The following is a 22,680-nucleotide window of genomic DNA, read 5'->3' on the forward strand; positions in this document are numbered from 1 at the left end:
CATGGAAGACAGCTCTCTCTCTGATACTTTCAGATAAATAATAAATATTTTTAAAAAGTGAAAAAATAACTAACTGCAAAGGACTGATAGGATAGAGATATCCTGTACAAAACAGGGAGATTTCTCATATACTCAACCATTTTTGTGATTGCAAATGCACAAGATAACCGTAAGCATATATTTTAAATATACCAAAGAACTGAATATTGTTAGGCTCAACTGTTGAAACAAACAATAATCTCACAGAATTGGTGGTAAATCATCAAAGAATACTAATACAAAAATTATAAAAGGAGAATGATTAGGAAATTCATTTTGCTGTACCTTATTTTGTTGTATCAGGCACAGGAGAAAACATCACTGTCATCTTCATGGTTTAGGGCTCTTGGGCAGGTGACCTGACTGGCTTTTAGAGTAGTGAGCCATCTGGTAACATTTTTGATATAGCCTCAATTTAATCTCAGGAGAAAAGAAATCCATTTGAGCTGGTAGTTTGCTTTCACAGTGACAAATGAGCCCCTAGAAGGAGCACAAATGGTCTTTCAGTACTGTAAAATATTCATCATTGATGTGTGTTATGCATTGAATTCTGTTCCCTCTAAAACATATGTTGAGTTCAAACCCACACGGACTGGTCTGTGACCTTATTTGAGATAGGTATTTACAGATGTGATCAAATTTAAAATTATGTCATTAGGGTGGGATTTAATGTATTTACTGGTGCCCTTAGAAAAAAGGAAAATAGCAGACAAGGACATATGTGCTCAGTGAGAACACCACGTGAACACTGGAATTATGCTGCCACAAGCCAAGGAACTCTCAACAGATGCAACAAAGACCTGAAACGCATCTTCCCCTAGTGTCTTCAGAGGGAGCAGGGATTTTCAGAGATCTTGATTTTGGATTATACATTTTTGGCTTCTAGAACTGTAAGACAATAAATGTCTGTTGTTCTAAGATACCACACTTTGTTAGTAGTAGCTAAGAAACTAAGTCAATGTGTATTCTAAATGACATACTTCTTAGGCTGGAGGCCATGCAAAGCTTTCAAAATTTTTTTTTTTTAGGCTTAACTGAATAAAACATGTTAGTTTCTGACAATATTTAGGGAAACTTCTTGGAATGACCTTATAGAAAGAAAGCATGGGCGTCCGGCCTAGTGATTAAGCCCTTGTGAGGTGCCTGTATTCCATATTAGAGTACCCGGGTTTCAATACTAGCTCTGCTTCTGATTCCAGCTTCCTGCTATTGTAAACCCTGGGAGGCAGCAAGTGATGCCTGAAGGGCTTGGATCTCTGCGACCTACCTAGGAGTCTGGACTGAGTTCTCAGTTCCTAACTTCTGCCTGGCCCAGCCCTGATTGTTGAAGACATTTGGAGAGTCAACCAGAGGAGAAATTTTCTCTTGCTTACTCTTTGAAATCAATAAAAATTTAAAAAATTAAAAAGCAAAGAAAATTTGTGTGAGCTCTGACCAAAGAATTGGATAATTATAAATATAACAATAACAAAATATACATGAGGGCAAACTTAACAACTATGACAATGTTAAGGTGAAAGGGCTTCTATTCAGCCAGATGTGTACGCACAACCTAATGATTTAGGCAGATTTATAGACTATTTGTAAATCCACAAAAAGATTTTGAAGAAAAGGATTGTATCCTGTCTTGCTTTTATAGATTTACTTGGTTTATATTTGTTGTCCAACATTATTTATTTAATGTAAAATCTTTTTTTTTAAATCTCACAATGTGAATAAACATACAGTAATTTGACCAGGGTTTATTGGAAGGATTATGGTACAATACAATAGCCATATCCAAATCATCAAAACCTATCTATACCAAAAGGGAATTCCTGTGATGGACAATTTTGTCTTTCAGAAGGTTAAGCTGATCACTATGAGTCATTCATAGCCAGCTTAAATTGGGATAATCATCCTTCTGAACATTTGGTGGTGATAGATCTCAATTTAGAAGCAACTCATATAGCTGGGATGGCAAAACTGTTCATTTAGCATGTAACACAGCAAGGACATTGCCTTGTATTTTGGTCTGCTTATGAACTTCTTGCTTAACAACCATTATCTCCTTGTGAGTTTTTCATAACTTCCACTAAATCATTTATCTTTTGTACTGATAGTCAAAAGAGGTCATAAATCATTTCAGTTTATACAATATTGTAAAATAATGAATAGTTCTTAAAGCATATCTACTCTCTTTTTATCCTTTGCCACAATACAGGCTTCAGTCAGAGCTATTAACTCAGCTACCTGGGAAGATCAAACACAGTATAACAGAGCTGCTTGCATGGCTGCATTTTCACTGGTTACAACAAAAAGGAATGGCATTGCCATTTACAAAAGTGAAATTCATCTATGAGTTAGATTAAATAAGAATTAATTAAAAGGATGCTTGTAAAATCTGACCTGGGTATTCTTAACTCCTGAGTTATTGCTGTACTCATGTTTTCTCTTCATCTTGAAGAGGAAATCAAGTTACATGAATAATGTTTGAACTACATTAAATAGGAATACATAAAAGAGACAATAAAAGGATTTCATTAATGGAAAAGTTGAGAAATACTGAGTTGCAAGAAATAACAAGGATTATGCAGTAGGTACACAACAGAGATTTAGCACCATATTAACAGAAGCTTCAACCAACTTGGCAACTACTGCCACCTCTTGCAAACAACCAAGAGATATGCTGAGAGGCAATAAACAGGCTCCTGGTGAGTTAATTCCACCAATTCATCATCTTGTGTTCCTTGAAGAAAACAAGGATAGGAATGCCCAAAGTGAGAGGTTATTGAAGAGAAGAATTCAGAGAATATGTCTTCCATTTTGCATCCATGGGAGAGGCTCATGAGTTGCCTTTTCTTCTTCTTTTCCTTTCCTTTCCTTCCTCCCTTCGTTTCCTTATTTTACTTATTTGAAAAGAGACAGAGTGAGAGAGCAACAGACATAGAGTGTGGATGGCAGGAACTCAAGTACTTGAACCATCACCTGCAGCCTCCCTGAGTACATATTATCAAAAAGCTGGAACTAGAAGCAAAGCAGGGATTTAAACTCAGACACTCCAGTGTGGAAATGTTCCCAAGAGGCACTGTTAACTGCAGCACCGAACACCCAGCCCAGTTTTCTTTTTTAAGAATTTGTTGTTTGTAACAACAGGTAAATCTTTGTCTTTTCATTGTCTTTTATGTAGACATTTAATAAAATGGAATTGTCTCCATTCTGTTGGACAGAAAATATCCTGCTGACAGATTTGAGGCACAATTTTTTGTTTCTTGACAAAATCATGACTTTTCTCTAGATTGCTAATGCCCCTTGTTCAGTTAAACTTGAAAACAGATTTATGAAGTATTCCTGTGAGTTACTTAGATTGGGGGGGGCACAGTAATAAATCATTTATGTTTTATATAAGGATGGAGCCTCAAAGAAGAATCAAACCCTTTTGTAAATTGTTTAGAGTGAAAGAAATATGAAGAGGGGGTCTATAAATTCCACATGTGGTATAATCAACCTTATATACGTCCACTTTCTCACAAAAATAGCCAACACATGTTAACTGTCTTTCTCTGTATATATACTAAAGAAAGCTGCACATAAATCTACCACTACTAAATATTCACTTCTTCAAGTGGAGGACAGGATACAATCTTGTGGAAACTAAAGTTAATATTAGAAACAACTAAGAATCTAGGCATCATGGTTCTTTTGCTTACCCTGAGTTGTTGAACACACAAGCAGCTTGTTCAGGTAGGTTTCTTAGCCAACTATATAAAAATACTGCAACAATAGACATGTGGACATATTTACTTTAGTAGACTCAATAATGGCTATAATTCCTGAGATTTACAAAGGTTTCAGTGGCTATTAGGATGACATTGGTGAAGGTTTATATTCATTTGAGTCTTAGTCATTAATTTCAAATATTCAATGTATGTCAGTAGCATCTTTAGCCCAAAGACTAGAAGTAAGCTGACAGTGCATCAGTTCAGTCCATGCAAAGGAACTGCTACAATATGGGTTGTACTAATGTGGAACATTCTGATGAACATTTAATTTCATATCATTACAGAGTAAGTCAGCAGAGGTATACAAATTTGGTAAAAAGCTGCAACACTGGTAAGATTATAAGTTACCAGTGTTTATTGGAGACATCTTCCTGTTATTTTATTGGTACTCTGAAAATATGTTAGAATAAAATAATGCTACTTAAGGTAGAAAACATAGCATGTGTGTCCACCAGGAATTGGAAGGCTTGCCTTACAAATAGATAAAATACAGGGGATACACTGGAGTGCTACTGAGATCCTCTAAGTGGTGTCGTTGGGAGCTAGTTTTTCATAGGCTCCTTACCTAGTTTCAGCAGAAAAGTCACTTTTCCAGTGCTCAAACTCTTTACAGATATTACATTTCCTAAAAAATGAAATACGTTCCTACTATGTAACTCAACTGTTCTACTTCTAGGTATTTACTAAACAAAAATGAAACCATATACCTATCATGTAAGGCTTAGACACAAATGCTCACAGTAGCTTAATTCTAAGAGGCAAAAACTGGAAACAAGCTAAATTTCCAACCAGGTGGATCAGAATCATGGTATACTCATATAACAGAATACTCAGCAATAAAAAAGAAACAAATCATTATGCATTTATTAAATAACCAAGCTGACTAGAAGGCAGAACGAGTATATACCATATTATTTCAATAATATAATATTTTTGGAAATGCAGAGTATAAAGGGACAGATCTTTATACAGACAGATTTATGGCTGTCTAGAATCTGTTTCAGGAACTACCACATTATTGATTACAAAAGGCCATGAAGAAAGTTTCAGAAGTGATGGAGATGAATACATAATTGCAGTGATGATTTCATAAGTATATGTATGTATCAAAAACACAAAATTGTATATTTCAAGTATGTTCAAATATATCTCAATGCATATGTAAAACCCAGGGTCAACAGGCCCCTGAGGTGTCCATGTCTGTCACAGGGCTCTCTTTTAACGCCATAGGTGATGATTCAATTAGGTTTCTCAACAAGAATTATTCAAATAAGGAAAAGAGCTAATATTAAAATGCTAGCAAAGTAGTATTTCCAATTTTAGTATTGATTTTTCATGAAGTCTATCAACTAAATTACCTTTCAATATCCACAGAACAAAAAATTAGAATGCAAATATTTTTGCCATTATAGAGTTCAACAAAATTAAAATCCTTCCCAGTTTCTTACTTCATTCATTCATAGCAAGAATTTTTTTTTTTTTTTTTTGACAGGCAGAGTGGACAGTGAGAGAGAGAGAGAGAAAGGTCTTCCTTTGCCGTTGGTTCACCCTCCAATGGCTGCCACGGCTGGCGCACCACGCTGATCCGATGGCAGGAGCCAGGTACTTCTCCTGGTCTCCCACGGTGTGCAGGGCCCAAGCACTTGGGCCATCCTCCACTGCACTCCCTGGCCACAGCAGAGAGCTGGCCTGGAAGAGGGGCAACCGGGACAGAATCCGGCGCCCCGACCGGGACTAGAACCCGGTGTGCCGGTGCCGCAAGGCGGAGGATTAGCTTAGTGAGCTGCGGCGCCGGCAAAGAAATATTCTTAATGCTAAGTTTCTTCAGCAGCTGAAACCCTTGTATCTTTCTTAACAATGGATATGACACATTCAGCTCCTCAAAGGTTAAATTAATTCAACATCAAGTCTATGGTGTACATTTTTAAAAGGACCAAAGACTTAAAACACCCAAGGTGATGACACTTACCTTCTACACATCAAATTTAACACGCAGCTCTCCCATAGAAAACTATGCTTCCAGACACAGTAGTTGCTACCACCAAAGACAACATTCAGTAGAAACTGCAATAGAAACTCACGATTCTGTAGGAAGAATAGCTGGTGACAAAGCCTTAAGTCTCATCAAAATGCCAGTTACACGGCCTGCACACTAAACTGGAAAAAATTTGTTGGCAAGAAGTTACATTTATCACCACTGATTTTCCATGTCATACTGTATCTTCTCAGAGACACTGATACTAGCTTGAAAAGTACAGAATTTGCAGTGGTGCAGTCTCAATCATTAGCTCTCCTTTGACCTTGTTCTTCTCTGACTAGTCTGTTCAAAATCTTTCTACATTTCAATGATTGGTATCAACAATTTATACCTTGACCTTTTCTAGAATGCTTTATCCATAAAAGGATTTTTTTAAGTTTAAAACAGAAAATAGAAAATACTTATAGTCACTAACATCTAGCATTATCTATGAATATTCTATTATTAAATCTTTACTTCCGGCCGGCGCAGCGGCTCACTAGGCTAATCCTCCGCCTTGCAGCCCCAGCACACCGGGTTCTAGTCCCAGTCGGGGCGCCGGATTCTGTCCCGGTTGCCCCTCTTCCAGGCCAGCTCTCTGTTGTGGCCAGGGAGTGCAGTGGAGGATGGCCCAAGTGCTTAGGCCCTGCACACCATGGGAAACCAGAAGTACCTGGCTCCTGCCATCGGCACCGGGTGCGGCGGCCATTGGAGGGTGAACCAACGGCAAAAGGAAGACCTCTCTCTCTCTCTCTCTCTCACTGTCCACTCTGCCTGTCAAAAAATAAAGTTTAAAAAAAAAATCTTTACTTCAAATGAGATTGCTTTTTAGTGTTTACAGAGTCTAATGAGGCCCCTATTGCTCACACATGCATATTTAATGCAGGTCAGTTAAGCTGCATTAGCCTGAATCTCAGCCTCAATCAGTGTCCTTCTTGATGCCAGCACAGCCAGGGTAGCTTGCTAAGTTTCACTGTGACTGGCTTCTGCTGAGGCCATCCAAGAGGCCAGCAGATGGGTGAACACAATTACCACCTTCTATGCCTTTGCTGAAGATTGTATGTCTTCATCACCATGAAAACACGCCCTCACTTTTTGGTTGAGGCCAGCGTACATCTGAGTAAGGCCCAATATTGCACCTTACCTCTCTCTGGTAGAAACAACCTATTTCCCAGGAACAAACCTACCTTAACTTTGGTAGTTAAAAACTGCACACCTGCTATAGGCATTTGGTTTTGTGGTTGACACTCCCATCTCATTTTGCAGTGCCTGGGCCTGAATTCTTCCATCACTCACTGTTCTAGCTTCTTGCTAACGCACAGCCTGGGAGGCAGTGATACTAAGTATTGGGTCCCTGACACACATGGGAGACCTGGACTGAGTGAGTTCCTGGCTTCACTCTGGTCCAGCCTCACCTGTTGTAGACATTTAGGGAAGGAAGCAGAGGATGGCAGATTTCTTCAAAAAAAAAAAAAAAACCAACAACAACAACAAAAAAAACCACAGTTGTCTTAAAATCTTTTGCCAAACTGCTGCAAAAATATACTGCACACTTACAAATGGTGCAGTATAATTCCCTACAGACTGCTGAGACCAAAACTCTCAACATACACATTTAAGTCTGAAGCCTGAAACCACAAGTACTGGCCAACCTAAGTTTCTCTACTTATCTATTGTGTTTCCTCGAACTTTACCTGTTTTATCCCTTGATGTAGTGACCTATACAGCACAAACTTTTAGATGTTACATTCCTAAAAACACAAGCATCCTCCTCATAGCCTCTATCAATAGATATCCTTTACAAAAGCAATCAAGACTAACAGTACATGTACAATACCAGCCCAGGTCCTTCTCCCAAACTTACTTATATGTCTTTTTATCACCTGTGCATAGAACAAGTGTGACAGACAGTAAGGAGAATATGTGTATTAGGTTGAGAGTGTCTCTTCCATGTGGAATGAAACATCAGAAATGGCTGTGTTTCCTCTATCAGTAATAATATACACAAACTATTTGGTAGACATCAAAATGCATCCCAAGCTTCTTCCCTCTGAAATTCCTCTCATGTTGACTTCCCTTCTAATCTTCACAACCTTGAAGACTTTTCTCAACATTGCTTCACTCATGACATTTTCCAGAATTTCTCCAAATGAAACTACTTTGTAAAATGTGGCTTAAAGACCAGTAACAGAATCACTGGAACAGCAAATTAAAAAGTACATTACTGAGCTTATTTGCTCTATCCAAATCTCTAGGGGTTGGATTCTCTGGTACACTAGGTTGAACCTCAATTTGCACCTCACTGCCACTGATCACCTTTTCCCATTTGTAGCACTGACTATCCTTCAAGATCCTTGGATTCTATATTTAAAGAATACTTAAAAAGGACCTTGCATAAGAGTAGCTGCTCAACAGTTTTTCTGTTTGTTTCTTTTTAAGATTTATTTGAAGCAAAGAATGAGACATACCTTCCATCCACTGGTTCACTTCACAAATGGCTGCAACAGCCAGGGCTGGGTCAGGTTGAAGCTGGGAACTAGGAACTACATCCTGGTCTTCCAGATGGGCACCCGGACTATCACCTGCTGTCTTCACAGGTGCACTAGCAGGAAGCTGGATCACAAGTAGCCAGGACTCCAACCAGCTCTCAGATACATGATGCCAGTGTTGCAAGTGGTGGCATAACCTGCTGCATCACAATGCCAACCCCGACAAAAAAGCTATTAAAATAAACTTGGTTTTCACTCACATCTCAAGACTAGATCCCCTTCCAAGCGTGCCATGACAAAATATCTAGAAGTAAAATCACGTGTGAAATCATTACAAACTATTTTATTTTGAATCACAGTATACAGTCTTCACCAACACAAATTTAGGCTTCCTGAGATGCCTATTGTAAAAACAATAGTTTACTGCAAATGTCTAAGCACTACTTCTTAATAAATAACAAATTTGGTGTTTGCTAAGCATCTCTTACTACATTTTTAACTTAAGAATTAATCAGTAGTAGAGCATGGGGCTCCCTCAAACCTCAAATATTTACCATTTATAAAGCTATTATGCAATGTCTTATAAATCTTGTACAGCCCCCCCGCCCTTTTTTTTTTAACAGTGATTGTAAGTACTCCTCATTTCATTAAAATTTTGAGGCAGGAAAAGCAGTTATCCCAGTAGTTTCCCTCAGCCCACAAGGATTTAAGAGGCAACAATGTTTTTTTTACAGAACAGGGTCTCTCCCATGAGATCTAGAAAGCTTAATGCTAGACATTGTTCGGGTTTCCATCATCATTACCCTTTCAAAGTCTTATAGTAGTAAGTAGTTCCATTTAAGAGATTGTTTTTAAGTATCAGACTCTGGGAATTATTATTTTAAAAGATATTATTTATTTATTTGAAAGTCAGAATTACAGAGGGAGAGACAGATAGTTAGCTTCCTCCTGCTGGTTAACTCCCCTAAATACCCGCATCAGCTGGGGCTGGGCTAGGCCAAAGCCAGGAGCTTCACCTGGGTCTCCAATGTCAGTGCAGGAGCCCATAAACTTGAACCATCTTCCAATATTCTTCCAGGTATGTTAGCAGGGAGCTGGATCGGAAGTGGAGCAGCCAGGACATGAACTGGCGCGCATATCAGTTGCCGGTGCTGCAGGCAGTGGTTTAACCTACCATGTCACAGAGCAAGCACAAAATTCTGGGAATTTTTGCACCACATGGCTTAATGAAGGCCCCCCTTGTTATACAGTGGGAACAGATTACTTCAGCAACCAGCTATATTCTCAGCAATGTACAAAATCCATTTGCCTGTCACATGTACTTAGTTTAAAATAATTAAAAAATTCAAGGGGAGCATTTATTTCACGATTAAATTGTAAAAATACAGAGCTAATCACTAAGTTGAAACATTTCATTTCCTAAGGCAATTTATTTCACATGTATAAAAGAAGATATGTGCTTGAATCTTGTCTCCAAAATGGGTTTTATCAGTTCTTCAGTTTACCTGCCTTTAGAGGCAAATAAATAAGATACAAGTCCTGTTATGTGGAACATAAACAAAATATATAAAACATATACTTTATACATAGTCTATGTCAGCAATCCAGTTTATGAACAAATTTAGTTCATTGTCAGGAGGCACTTGTTACGCAAAATAATCGAATGGACAGTCAGTAAATATTTTAATCCCTAAGGACGAAGGTGTGATTTAATTTTTTTCTTGTATTTTTTGAAGAAGATATTCCATTTGCAAATTCAAGTTTGGTTGGCCCTTTTTAGTCTTTTTGCTCAATATTTTGAAGACTTCCATTTTCTTCTTTTTGTAGAGCCTTTGAGCTGCTTCTCTCTCTTGTTTTCTCCTCTCAAATTCCTGAAATTATTAACATGTCACTTCATTAGTACAAACAGAAGATATAATTCAGATCTTGTTTTCAAACAGCTATCACCATGCAAATACTCGAAGGGTTGTCTCACATTTTACAAAATGTAAATCATTTTTTTTTAATTGAAGCAATGCTCCATTTTGCTTTCAAACTATGATACATGACCTAACATGGAATAAAGTTATTCAACAGTTTCAATCATCCCCATGAAAATAAAACTGGGTGAATGAAAATAGAAGGCATACCTATCTAATAATTTCATTTAATTCACTGCACCAGAGAAGCAGAAAGGATGCTGGAGTTTATCTTGTCCAATTTTCCATATAACACTAAAAACTTCATTTCCAGTATTTGTATCTGATAACCTTTTTTAACATGTAATTTACAAGTTTAATAAAACATTTGTTCCTTAGTATTTATGTGCAAAATGTTCTGCTAGGCAATATAATTTTGATCACTACAGAGCTATCCTGCAGGTAGAGTAGCAGGAAAAGCTATTGCCTGCAGCCTGGACATCCCATTTGTGCACCAGTTCACAACCCGGCTACCCAACTTCCAATCCAGCTCCTTGCTAATGCACCTGGGAAAACAGCAGAGGATGGCCCAAGTATCTGAGTCCTTGCACCTACGTGGGAGACTTGAAGAAGCTCCTAGCTCCTGGCTTTGGACTGGCCCAGCTCCATCCATTACAGCCATTCGGAGAGTGAACCAGCAGAGGGAAATCTCTATCTCTCCCTCTCTGTAACTTTGCCTTTCAAACAAATAAATAAATCTTAAAAAAAGAAAAAAAGGCTATCCTGTACTTCTTTTACTTTTTTTTTTTTTTTGACAGGCAGAGTGGACAGTGAGAGAGAGAGAGACAGAGAGAAAGGTCTTCCTTTGCCGTTGGTTCACCCTCCAATGGCCGCCGCAGCCAGCGCTGCAGCCGGCGCACTGCGCTGATCCGATGGCAGGAGCCAGGTACTTATCCAGGTCTCCCATGGGGTGCAGGGCCCAAGCACTTGGGCCATCCTCCACTGCACTCCCTGGCCACAGCAGAGAGCTGGCCTGGAAGAGGGGCAACTGGGACAGAATCCAGCACCCCGACCGGGACTAGAACCCGGTGTGCCGGCACCGCAAGGCGGAGGATTAGCCTAGTGAGCCGCAGCGCCAGCTATCCTGTACTTCTAAGACTCAAGTTTGTTTGAATATGAGGAAAAATTACCAAGTGTTAAATATAAACTTGAAATGTACTAATCAGAAAAGCACTACAACATTCTCACTAAAATATGGAAGTTAAACATAAGTTCTTAAACAATGTAATATGGACACTGCCTTTAATTTCTGCTATGATGCAGAGCCCCTAAATGATACAGCCTTTTATTTTTGTAGTGCCTTATAAATTGTTCATTCATATACATCATATATGACATAACATATTCTACTCATTAAAAGGCACTCGTGCTAAGTTTAATGTTCATCCTACAGATGAAAAGTTAATATTTCACTCATGATCCCAATTAAGTGGCAGAAGTGAATCTCAAATTCAGACTTTAGAATTCAGAGTCTGCAATTTTCCACTATGTTTTTCTGTATCACTTGATGCTACATTATGACATAATACATTCTTTATTTTAAAGAACTGAAACTTATTTGTGTTAAGTATATACAGCAGAGTTTACATTTCAAAACTATTTTTTAGTATCTCTGCCATCAATCATCAGTCTTTAATTAATGTTCTTAACAATTTTGGTTTCCCAAGAGTAATGGTGGTGACATTTATACTAACATTTGAAATCTGTAAGAATAAGCTGCTGTCACATTTTCATGATTACAAAGCCCTAGCTGTATATAAAGGAAAATTTTAAAGTACACTAAATGTTTGCTAGTATATTTCATCTGGTATACTATTTCAAGGGTTAGAGAAACACATAATGTAATAAGGCATACAACAGAGGTCCAATCTTCCCATGGAGAAATTATTTCTGCTTAATTCTAGTCTGCCATAGCAATCATGACCAATTCAGACATCAGACCCAGCGTCCTGAATCGCCCAAATTTAAATGTAAAAATATAAAGAATATTACGTGAGTGCTACCTTTGGGGTATGTCTGATTGACAGATTATCCTTTTATAATAAAACTTCAATAAAAAAAAAATCAAGCACTAACCACTACTTCCACAAAATGATAACCTTGTTGAAACTGGGTAATTTTGTTCTACCTTTTTTTTTTTTTTTTAATATTTTGCTTTATTTATTTGGAAGTCAGAGTTACACAGAGAGGGAGGGAAAGGCAGAGAGAGAGAGAGAGAGAAAGGTCTTCCATCCGCTGGCTTACTCCCCAATTGGCCCCAACAGCTGGAGCTGTGCCAATCTGAAGCCAGGAGCCAAGAGCCCCCTCGGGATCTCCCACACAACAGCAGGGGCCCAAGGACTTGGGTCATCCTCTACTGCTTTCCCAGGCCATAGCAGAGAGCTGGATGGAAGTGGAGCAGCCGCAACTCGAACCAGCGCCCACATTGGATGCCGGCACTGCAGGTGGCCACTTTACCCAATACGCCACAGTGCCGGCCCCTTTGTTCTACTCTTTTAAAAAGTCTATTTAATTCTTGTTTTCTGGATCTTAACTTTTTGCTAAGTTAAATCAGTAGGTTCCTTATTGGCAAGACCAACCATTTATAAAGAAACACTTTATTCTACCAGCTTTCTTTTGCCTTCTACTTGCTTCAGTTTAAGATTTTGAAAATCATTTATTTATATGTTTCTTAGGTCAGTGATGGTCAAATTACTTTGACAAACACTGTCCAAGATGCTCTATTATTAACCTATAAGCAATATCATTAAAATTCCTACTAGTACTGCTTGCAATAATTTCAACAATCAAGGAATTATAGCATTATTCAATTCTCTAACTCTGCTCAGACAATCCATTCATTCCAGGAATATTTACAGAGAAATTACAAAATGTCCAATAGTTTGAAGCAGAGTTTGCACATACATTTAAGAGACATAAAGAAAAATGTACCTAAATATTTTTAAAATGGTACTTACTTGTTTCTTAGCGGCACGCACAGCTTGTATCTGTTCATATTCTTCTTGTGCTTTCTGATTTGATGTTTTCTTTTTATTTTTCTTTGGAACAGTAATGGAGCTTTATAAAGTAAATTAGACATATAAGACACAACGATTTAATATTACTACACCAAAACTATGATGCAATTACATCAGAGATTGTACTTGCACAGTAAAACTGCACCAACACAAACTGAGGAGGGAAGAGAGAAGGAATCAGAAACAAGGTATTAACCTGATTATGAAAACGCTCAAATAAAGATGTAGGCATCTAACCTAGCCATTAATATCCCTGTTTCCCATACTGGGTACTAGGTTCCATTTCCTAACTCTAGCTTCCTGCTGATGCAGATCCTGAAAGGCAATGGTGATCATTCAAATAACTGGGTTTCTGCCACCCATGTGGGAGACCTGGATTGTGTTCCTAGCTCCTACCATTGGCCTGATCCAGTTCTGGCCATAGAGGGCACTTGGGAATGAGCAGTAGATGGGAGTACTCAGCCTTGTAAGGAACAAAATTTCAAAATCAGATATTAAAAATACAGCAGCAGGGGCCAGCAAAGTGAAGAGAAACCGACAGCCTGGAAGAAAATATTTGCAAACTATACAACTGATAGAGGCTTAAAATTCAGAATCTATAGAAAGCTCAAGAAACTCAACAACAAAACAAACAATCCAGTTAAGAAACAGGCAAAGGATTTAAACAGACATTTTTCAAAGGATGAAATCCAAAAAGCCAACAGGCACATGGAAAAATGCTCAGGATCACTAGCCATTGGAGAAATGCAAATAAGAACCACAATGAAGTTTCACTTCACCCCAGTTAGAACGGCTTTCATATAGAAATCAAAAAATAATTGCAGGTGAGGATGTGGTGGGAATGTAAACTAGCACAGCCATTGTGGGAGACAGTATGGAAATTTGACAGATCACCAAATGACCCACCATCCAACACCTGTGAGTTTACCCAAACAAAATGAAATCAGCATATGAAAGAGTTATCTGTACTCCACATTTACTGCAGCTCAATTCACAATAGCTAAGATTTGGAATCAACCAGATGTTCATCAACTGATGACTGGATAAAGAAAATGTGATATATATATACACTGTATACAGCCACAAAAAAACAAATGAAATCCCGTCGTTTTCAAGAAAACAGATGCAACTGGAAAACATTATCCTTAGTAAAACAAGCCAGTCCCAAAGACAAATCTCACATGTTTTCCCTTATCTGGAATTATCAATGGAGTACAAAAAAAAAAAAAGTAATGTATATGAGCAAATTGACATTTTGAGATTCGATTATTGTTTACAGCCCTTGTTTCTACTGTTGAGGAACATTTTTTTACATAATATTTATTCTTTACTTAGTGGAAGGTTGAGATTATGATTACAAAATAAACTGAAAATATGTCCTTGTAAAAATTAAAACAAAGAATATGAAAGGAAGTAAGAAGGAGGATGGGGTGGTACCATGAGTGGGAGGGAAGTATCACTATGCTCCTAAATCTGTATAAACACAATAGATGAAATTTGTTCACCTTAAATGAATCAAAAAATTTAAAAAAACTTTGTGACATTTTTCTATGAATATATATATATATCTTGAAGTCCCTTTGCATTTTAGTTTCTCTCATAAGGAAATATAGAAACTGCCCATTACCCCACATTATGTCCCCATCTAACTTCCAGCTTTGTTCCCTTACCTTTTAGAGTCAAGTTTCTAGAAAGAAAAGTGAATATACTATGATTTTTATTCTCTAGTCTCATTTTAATTCTCTGATATCTGATTTCTATTCTCACACCATACAAACTGCGTATCTAAAGAGAGTGATCATCTTCTAGTCAACTATGATCAATGCACACTTTTCACAGTTTGAATTCATTACTTTTGAATGCTGTACTCCCTTAGTTTGGGTGATATTCTTTCCAGATCCTTTCTAACTGCTCCTTCTTAGTCTGTCATGGTACAGCCTCTTCCACTTCTTTTACTTTTTTTCCTACAAGGTATTTCTCTTCCTGGTTTCCATGCTCTTGTCTTCAAGCAGCTATCCACGACTATGGCTTAAGATGCCACGAGCACAAAGAGCTGAAAGCTTAATCAATGTTATCCACTGTGAAATTTTTCTTCAAAGTCACCAATGACTGCCTACTTCACATATTTAAAGACCTGTTCTCAGTTCTGTTTTCCTTGGACTTTATAGTATTGATAGTTAACTAATCCTTATTTCTCTTTACTTCTGATGTGGCATTTCCTTTTATTCAGTTTTGAAAAATTTATGTAATTTCAACTTCTTCCTGTTTTCACCTAAAAATATGAGGTAATCTTTCAAAATATTTTTGTTAGCTTCTTTCTTGTCTCATGATTTAACTTCTCACTTCAAATGTTTCTCTCCCTCTGGAAAGGACTCGAATCTGAGCTGCTGTGCAACTCTTTTCCCTGTGCTTTAAGCCTGTTACTTAATGTAACAGACAAGCCTAAACTTTCTGTGTCTCTGCCTTTACCCTAAGTATACTTTTTCCTGGGATCCTAACTGGTAACAAAAGGAAGACCTTTCTCTCTGTCTCTCTCTCTCACTGTCCACTCTGCCTGTCAAAAAAAAAAAAAAAAAAAAAAAAAGATAAAAGTTTATGGCACCAATTAATACCTAGTTTCTTTGAAGTTTGGATTTCAGCTTTTTTGAAAGATGTCAATTATGTGCAAAAATTTTACGTTAGATCCTATAAAACCAAACGTTATAAAGCTTTATGTGTTTCTTAATTGCAACTCACTTCCTTTTTTCTGAGAGAATCCAAATTAACAGCATCTGTAGCAGTTAACACTCATTAGCATTTACCACGTACCCACAAACTTTCTAAGTGGGTCACAAATTAACTCATTTAGCCTTCACAACAACGTCATGAACTACTTCAGAAATACCACAGAATCTGTGTGTATGATGCATTACAGACTGTCCAACATCATGGCTCTGAATACATGCCCATTTTACAGGAGAGGACAGCAGGGCTCCAATTTAAATCTCACTCTAGAATACAATCTGGTTGATAACTACACTTGTAATATCTGTCAAATCGTCATTTCAAACACCGTGTATTAATTACACACACTCTTGGAGTTAACTATACTCCAAGTAAGTTATCTGTCCTTGAGAGGTAGAAATCTGAAATCCAGATTTTTTAATTTCCATTCCATTACTTCTTCAACTATGCAAAACCAGCTTAATTTGGTTATTTTAAAAAGCCTCCACAGGCTGGTGTTGTTGCATATCTTGTTAAGCTGCCGTCTGCAACTCCTGCGTTCCATGTGGGCACTTGTTCCAGTCCCAGCTGTTCCACTTCCAATCCAGCTCCCTGCTAATGTGCCTGAAAAAGCAGCAGAAGATGGCCCAAGTGCTTGGACCCCTGCCACACATGTATGAGATTCGGATGGAGTTCCAGACTCCTGGCTTTGGCCTGGCTCATACCTGGCCACTGTGGCCATTTCAAGGAGTGAACCAGCAGATGGAAGACCTCTGTCTTTCCATAAATCTGCTTTCAAATGAGTAAATAAATCTTAAAAAATTTTTTTTCACAAAAATATGTCTACCTGTTTACATCTAAATGGGTAAACAAGGAAAACTCTTAATTCCTAATTGCTCTAATATACCTTCCAAAAATGCTACATATGTTTAAAATAAAGAATTCCAAAGAATAAAAAACATACTTTACTGTTCTGGTATGCTGTTCTTCCGGCTCAGGCAGGCGGACAGTACGCTGATCTTCAGACAAGGCCTGGTCAATGCTATACTGTTCTTCAGGCAAAGGCTGATCAGCTTGCTTTTCTGACAGCGGTCGGTCAGCTTTTCTTAGTTGCTTCTTTAGCCTTTCCTCTTCAGCTAAATAGAGATGTTTCAAATGATCTGGGTATCGATCTGTGAACTGGGATTCTTGCGATGTCTGAGCCTTCTTTTCCCTCCGTTGCAACTTCTTGTAATTTTGCTGAATCTTCAGTTTTCTTCGAAATGCAAAGCCTTGCCCTACATTGAAGAATACCAGTAAAAATCATTTCACAGAAAATAAGTTGAGTAAAAAATGAAGTTGTTAGTAAAAATGAAAATTTTTTTATATCAGCACAGAGACGGGAACTACCTGGTTTTACTTTAACATTATTTTAAACAACAGATTTAAGCTGAAGGAGAAACAACAAGTCTATAACAAGTCTATAAAAATAGCAAACAGTCTGCAGACACCCAAGGTAAGGATCTCAAAGATGTAAGGCTGTTGAACAATTCAAGTTTATAACTGTAGTCACAAGTCAAAACAAATTTCTTAATTTATGTGAAGTACTTATTACGTTCCTTCGTATAAATATTTTAAAATAGAAAAAAAAAACCTCCAACCTAATACCTTACCTAGAAATTTACTATTACACGACTGACTCGAAAATACTTCAACACCCCCCCCCCAAAATGGTGGTCTATGAATTTCTGAATAGCTAGCAGTGATCTGAACAGGGAATTGACTTAATATGTATGCCAACTGCGACCTGAGGGACCTTACAGACAAAAAGTCAAAGTCTATTGAAAGCATCGAAGGGAAAAAGTGAAGATTGGGGTATCGCGACGAAGGCTTTGAGGTGGTGTACGGATTTCTAGCTCCAACCTTCTCTCTAACCTTTACCACAATACAAGCGAAATTAATCCGCAGGCGCGCTGTGCTTGCGAATTCACCGGGCAATAAACGAATGGGCACTGCTTCGGGTTCAGTTGAAGATGCTGAAAGACAAAGCAAACACTGCCCCGCCTTCCCCTCCAGAGCCGTGAAGACCACAGCCTCCCTTGGCTTAAGAACGGCTTTTTACGGCCCGAGGAGCACTGGGTTTGTGAAATCTAAATCTCCCGAGGTGCGGCGGGTCTCACATCCCAGCATCTCAGCCCCGAGGACCTATAAATGGCTACCTCCTTACCCTGGCGAACGCTCCCCGCGAAGCCCTGCGTATGACTAGGCCACCAGGTTCTCTGTTTCCCGTTCTTTTTCCTGAAACCAACTGGAGAAACCCCTTCGCCACGCGTTCCAACACCATCAAACTGCCACCTCGCCGCCGGCCTTACCGGCGCCATGGCGAACTGTGTGTCGCAAGAAACGGACGCCTGCAAAATACGTCACCAGGCTGAAGCAATCCATTACGCAGCCAGACTCTAGCTCGGAGCTCTACTTATACGGCCTGTGCTGCTTTGGGCCGAACCATTGGCCTCCCATGTTTGCGCCACCTACAGCCTGGGAGGGTGAGCGTCATGGCGGCTGCCGGCCTTCTCCCGGTGACCCAGGACCTGCCCACTCTGCATGCTAAGTTGCAGGGGCTGCTATGGTTCCTCAGGGACGCTTTATCCATTTCGAATGCCCATACGGTGGACTTTTACACAGAGTCCCTGTGGGAAGAGCTGGTCGACTTGCCCCCGGAGACGGTGCTCGCGGCGCTGAGGAAGTCGGCGCTGGAGCCGCAGGCCCGGCTTGCGGAGTCGCGCCCCCTGCTGGAAGCAGAGATGGGGTCAGGTGAATGGCGGGTCACGCGGGCGGGGGTCCTCTCCTGTACCGGCCCAGTGCGGCGCGTCCCCTGGTGGTCGTGTCCGGGAAGCTGGAGAGCGGGGGGCCGAGGCGGGAACTGGGCGGCTGGGCTGGGGAAGCCCAGGAGGGAGCAGGTTAGCCCCAGGGTGCCGCGGGCTCTTTTCTCCTGGCGCTGCTGTGTATCCACACTTAAGGAAAACGAGAATTAGGACAGAGGCGTTCATTCGATTAGTAATTCAGCAGTAAGTTTGTGCTTGCGTGGATAGCATTCCAGGGGGAAACAGAACAATGTAAACAAGAAAGAAAAAAAAGTCGGTCAGTGGTAATGGCCAAGTAGAACATAAAAACGGCGGCTGCGTAAAAAGATGGCCTTAATTTAGGAGTTGACGGACATGGGAAGGCACCAGCCTGTGCAGAGTCACAAGCCAGGGGCAGCACCGGCAGGGCCGGGCAAGGAAGTTAGCAGGGGCCACATCTCAGGCAATGTAAAAACCTAACGTTATTTCTGTTTGGAAAGATAGCTCCGTTATTTACAGAATAGACTCCCAGGCAGCGAGGCAAAAGCACAAGGTAAGGGGCCAGTTAGGGAACTATTTTAGTAGTACCGTAAGGAAAGGATTCTCTCTTGGACAAGGATGGTAGCAGTGGATTATTCAAAAACTATTTATGCAAAGTGTCTGTTCTAGCCCATGAATTTTAGTAGGCTCCAGAGTTCCATGCTGTTAAGAAATTTAGATTCTAGAAAGGCGAGTATATTTTGCAGGCAGAATGGTAAGAAGTTGTCAACAGGCTCCTAGGACGTACTCTCCTTTGCATCAGTGCTTTCTGGCCCTTGTCCTTGCTAGTGAACTAAGTAAGCTTAACTGTTTGTTCCATTTTCCGCAAACTTAATTATTTTTTAGATGGATGTATTTATTCAAAAAGCAGAGTGGCAAGGCAAGAGATTTTCCGTATGATGATATACTTCCCAAATGGCCACAACAGCCAGGTCTGTGTGAGCCCAGAAGCCAGGAGCAAGGAACTCCATCTGGGTCTCCCACTTAGGTGGCAGGAATCCAAGTACTTGACTAGTCTTCTGCTGTTTTCCTAGGTGCATTAGCAGGGAACTGGATTGCAAGTGAAGCAGCCAGGACTCTTAACCAGAAATCTGATCTGGGACTGATAGGGGATAGTGCAAAGTGTGAACTTGGTGCAAATCGCTTTTTATATCTTCCACAATAATTATTTGTAACTGCATTCAGTTAAGAGTAGGATAAACGCACATCTATTTTGTATTAATGTTGAAATGAATTTAAGGGAGTTTAGAATAAGAATGGAAGATGAAATTAAAGTTAAATTCATGGGGCTGGCGGCGTGGCTCACTTGGTTGATCCTCTGCCTGTGGCGCCATATGGACGCCATGTTCTAGTCCTGGTTGCTCCTCTTCCAGTCCAGCTCTCTGCTGTGGCCCGGGAGGGCAGTGGAGGATGGCCCAAGTGCTTGGGCCCTGCACCCTCATGGGAGACCAGGAGGAAGCACCTGGCTCCTGGCTTTGGATCGGCACAGTGCCAGCCATAGCGGTCATTTGGGGGGTGAACCAACGGACGGAAGACCTTTCTCTCTGTCTTTCCCTCACTGTCTAACTCTGCCTAATTAAAAAAAAAAAAAAAAAAAGAGCTGAGCTAATGCATGTTTCTTCTCTACAAGGCACATGCTGGCTTTCAAAAAATAAAAAAAATAAAGTCAAATTCATGAAATCCGCAATGGGAAAAAAGTAGTTTTAAGAAAGAAGTGTGACTTGATTTTACGCCCTCCAAAAGTCTCTTATTAGTAATTTGATTATATTTATAATTTTTTGAAACAAAAAGCCCATTATGTACCTTACCTCAGTAATAAACACACTGATAAGAATTAATTGTTCTTAGAAAATAAGCCTAGGCTCAGATTAATGAATGGAAAGTAAATACTGGTCTTCTCAGTAAAAGGATAATGGTGCAATTGACAGGTACTAAGGTAGTGGTATGTTGAGGCATTGTGGAGCAGCAATGTCTACAGTGATCTTCAGAAATGACGATTGAGGTAGGAAATCAGGTATCTTTGTTAGTGATGGAGTTAAGGACCTGCTATCTCAAAAAGTGCTGATGAGTCTATTGGTTATTTCAAGCCAAAGTCAATGCAGGATAGGTAACCTCAGAAACAATCATTTGATCTGTCTTTTCCTACATGAAACAAGCCAAATGATTCTTTGGGAGGGATGTTCTTACCCACCTATGCCGGAAATTAGTTGATCATCAGAGACTGAATAATATGAGCTGCAACAAATCTGAATAAAATGACTCTGAAAGCCTTATCTTTCACTAGCTTCTACATCACCCCCTCCCCTTACTTCTTTCTCTTGTAGATTTATTTATTTATTTATTTTGAAAGGAAGAATAATAGAGAATCTGTCATTCTCTGGATAACTCCCCAAATGGCTATAACAGCAAAGACTGGGCCAGGCTGAAGCCAGGAGCCTGGAACACCATCCAGGTCTCCCTGGTGTATGGGGCCCAAGTACTTGCGCCATCATCTGCAGCCTTCCCAGGCAGTTCACGGTAAACTGGATCAGAAGTGGCGGTTACTAAGTAGAGCACCAGATCTGAGTAGAGCCATCAGGGCCCCAACTGGCACTCTATTATGAGATTATGGCATCACAAGCAGCAGCTTAACCCACAGTGCTACAATGACGCCCCCCCTCTATATAATCTCTTAATGACAGCCCTGGAATTTACTACCCTACTCTAAATAGTCATTTGTCCTGTTCTTTCACACATTTATTCTTTGTCTAAAAAGTGTAAAAGGATTGTGCTTTAGTTACTCTTCAGACTTATTTGTAAAGATCCTCATATACATGTAAATTTAATAAAACTTTTTTATGCACTTGTTAACATTTGTATTATTGATTAGTTTCCTAAGTCCAATCAGAGATACCACATAAGAACTAAGGGGAAGGGGCTGGCGCTGTGGTGCAGTAGGCACCATATAGGTGCCAGTTCGAGTCCTGGTTGTTCCTCTTCCCATCCAGCTCTCTGCTATGGCCTGGGAAAGCAGTAAAAGATGGCCCAAGTTCTTGGGCCCCTGTACCCACATGGGAGACCTGGAGGAAACTCCTGGCTCCTGGTTTCGATTGACCCGGCTCTGGCTATTGCAGCCATTTGGGAGTGAACCAGCTGACGGAAGACCTCTCTCTCTCTATCTTCCCCTCTCTCTGTAGCTCTGCCTCTCAAATAAATAAATAAATCTATCTTTAAAAAAGAGAGCTAAGGGGAAAGTAGAGGAGATCTCTCTCTGTCTCTTACAGCACGAAGGAGAGGAGAGACACGAGATTGATTTCCAACCAGTTACTGCACTGACATAGATAATTTTTATAATCTTACCATCACTTGTTAAAGCTTTACAACATGGATTTTATTTTGTATTTTTAGACTAAATTTTATTTGATTTATTAAATCTAAATTTTTTATTCAAGCAGCAGATGTATAGCCTAGCAGTTGACATTTCTGTGTCCCACATCTGAGTTCCTGAGTTGTTTCCCAGCTCTGGCTCCTGTCTCCAGCTTCCTGCTTCCCTCCTAGGAGGCAGCAGTGAAGGCTCAGGTCATTGGACTCCCTGCTGCCCTTACTGGGGAAGAGGTGACTTGCAGTCCCAGCTCTGCGCTTGGCCTGGCTCTGGCTCTTGTGGGCATTTGGGTAGTGAACCAGAGGATGCGAGCTCCCTCTCTTTCTCAGATAAAATTTTTTTTATCTCTGTGCCTCTCTGCCTCTCAGATACATATTTTTATAAAAAATTAGAAAACATGTTAAAATAATTGTTTAATTTGTCATTAAATGACTAATTTTAAGTTAATTACTGTGAATTTCTGTGAATCTCTTA

The 22,680-nt window shown here is 39.6% G+C and overlaps 2 protein-coding genes across 11 annotated transcripts in view; one reads left to right on the plus strand and one right to left on the minus strand.

Annotated features, from left to right (window-relative positions):
* Positions 1-8,629: 8,629 nt before the first annotated feature.
* Positions 8,630-18,474, minus strand: CCDC59 (coiled-coil domain containing 59). Of its 4 annotated transcripts, none has more exons than XM_089307527.1 (5): positions 18,336-18,474; positions 16,949-17,261; positions 13,412-13,435; positions 13,222-13,321; positions 8,630-10,177 (listed from the first exon to the last, which is right to left on the minus strand). In XM_089307527.1, the coding sequence occupies exons 1-5, from the start codon at positions 18,406-18,408 to the stop codon at positions 10,016-10,018; spliced, it is 672 nt and encodes a 223-aa protein (XP_089163653.1). In that variant the 5' UTR covers positions 18,409-18,474; the 3' UTR covers positions 8,630-10,015. The 4 variants fall into 4 exon arrangements, with proteins under 4 accessions (XP_089163653.1, XP_089163652.1, XP_008255074.1 ...); XM_089307526.1 differs by having other exon boundaries at positions 18,191-18,376; XM_008256852.5 differs by lacking the exon at positions 13,412-13,435.
* Positions 18,452-22,680, plus strand: part of METTL25 (methyltransferase like 25) — a 112,480-nt gene continuing 108,251 nt past the window's right edge. For 6 of the 7 annotated variants that reach the window (XR_016216217.1, XR_001793373.4, XR_016216220.1 and 3 more), the window contains exon 1: positions 18,452-18,777. Coding sequence is in view for 1 of the 7 variants with exons in the window: in XM_002711367.6 (XP_002711413.3) it covers positions 18,519-18,777 (259 nt within the window). In the remaining 6 variants the exon portion in view is untranslated. The remainder of the gene's footprint in view (positions 18,778-22,680) is intronic. The other variant, XM_008256851.5, reaches the window with a different exon arrangement.

Source organism: Oryctolagus cuniculus, chromosome 11 (genome assembly GCF_051225735.1).
Source record: "Oryctolagus cuniculus isolate XC-2025 breed Fujian yellow rabbit chromosome 11, ASM5122573v1, whole genome shotgun sequence".
In the NCBI taxonomy this organism is placed as follows: Eukaryota; Metazoa; Chordata; class Mammalia; order Lagomorpha; family Leporidae; genus Oryctolagus; species Oryctolagus cuniculus.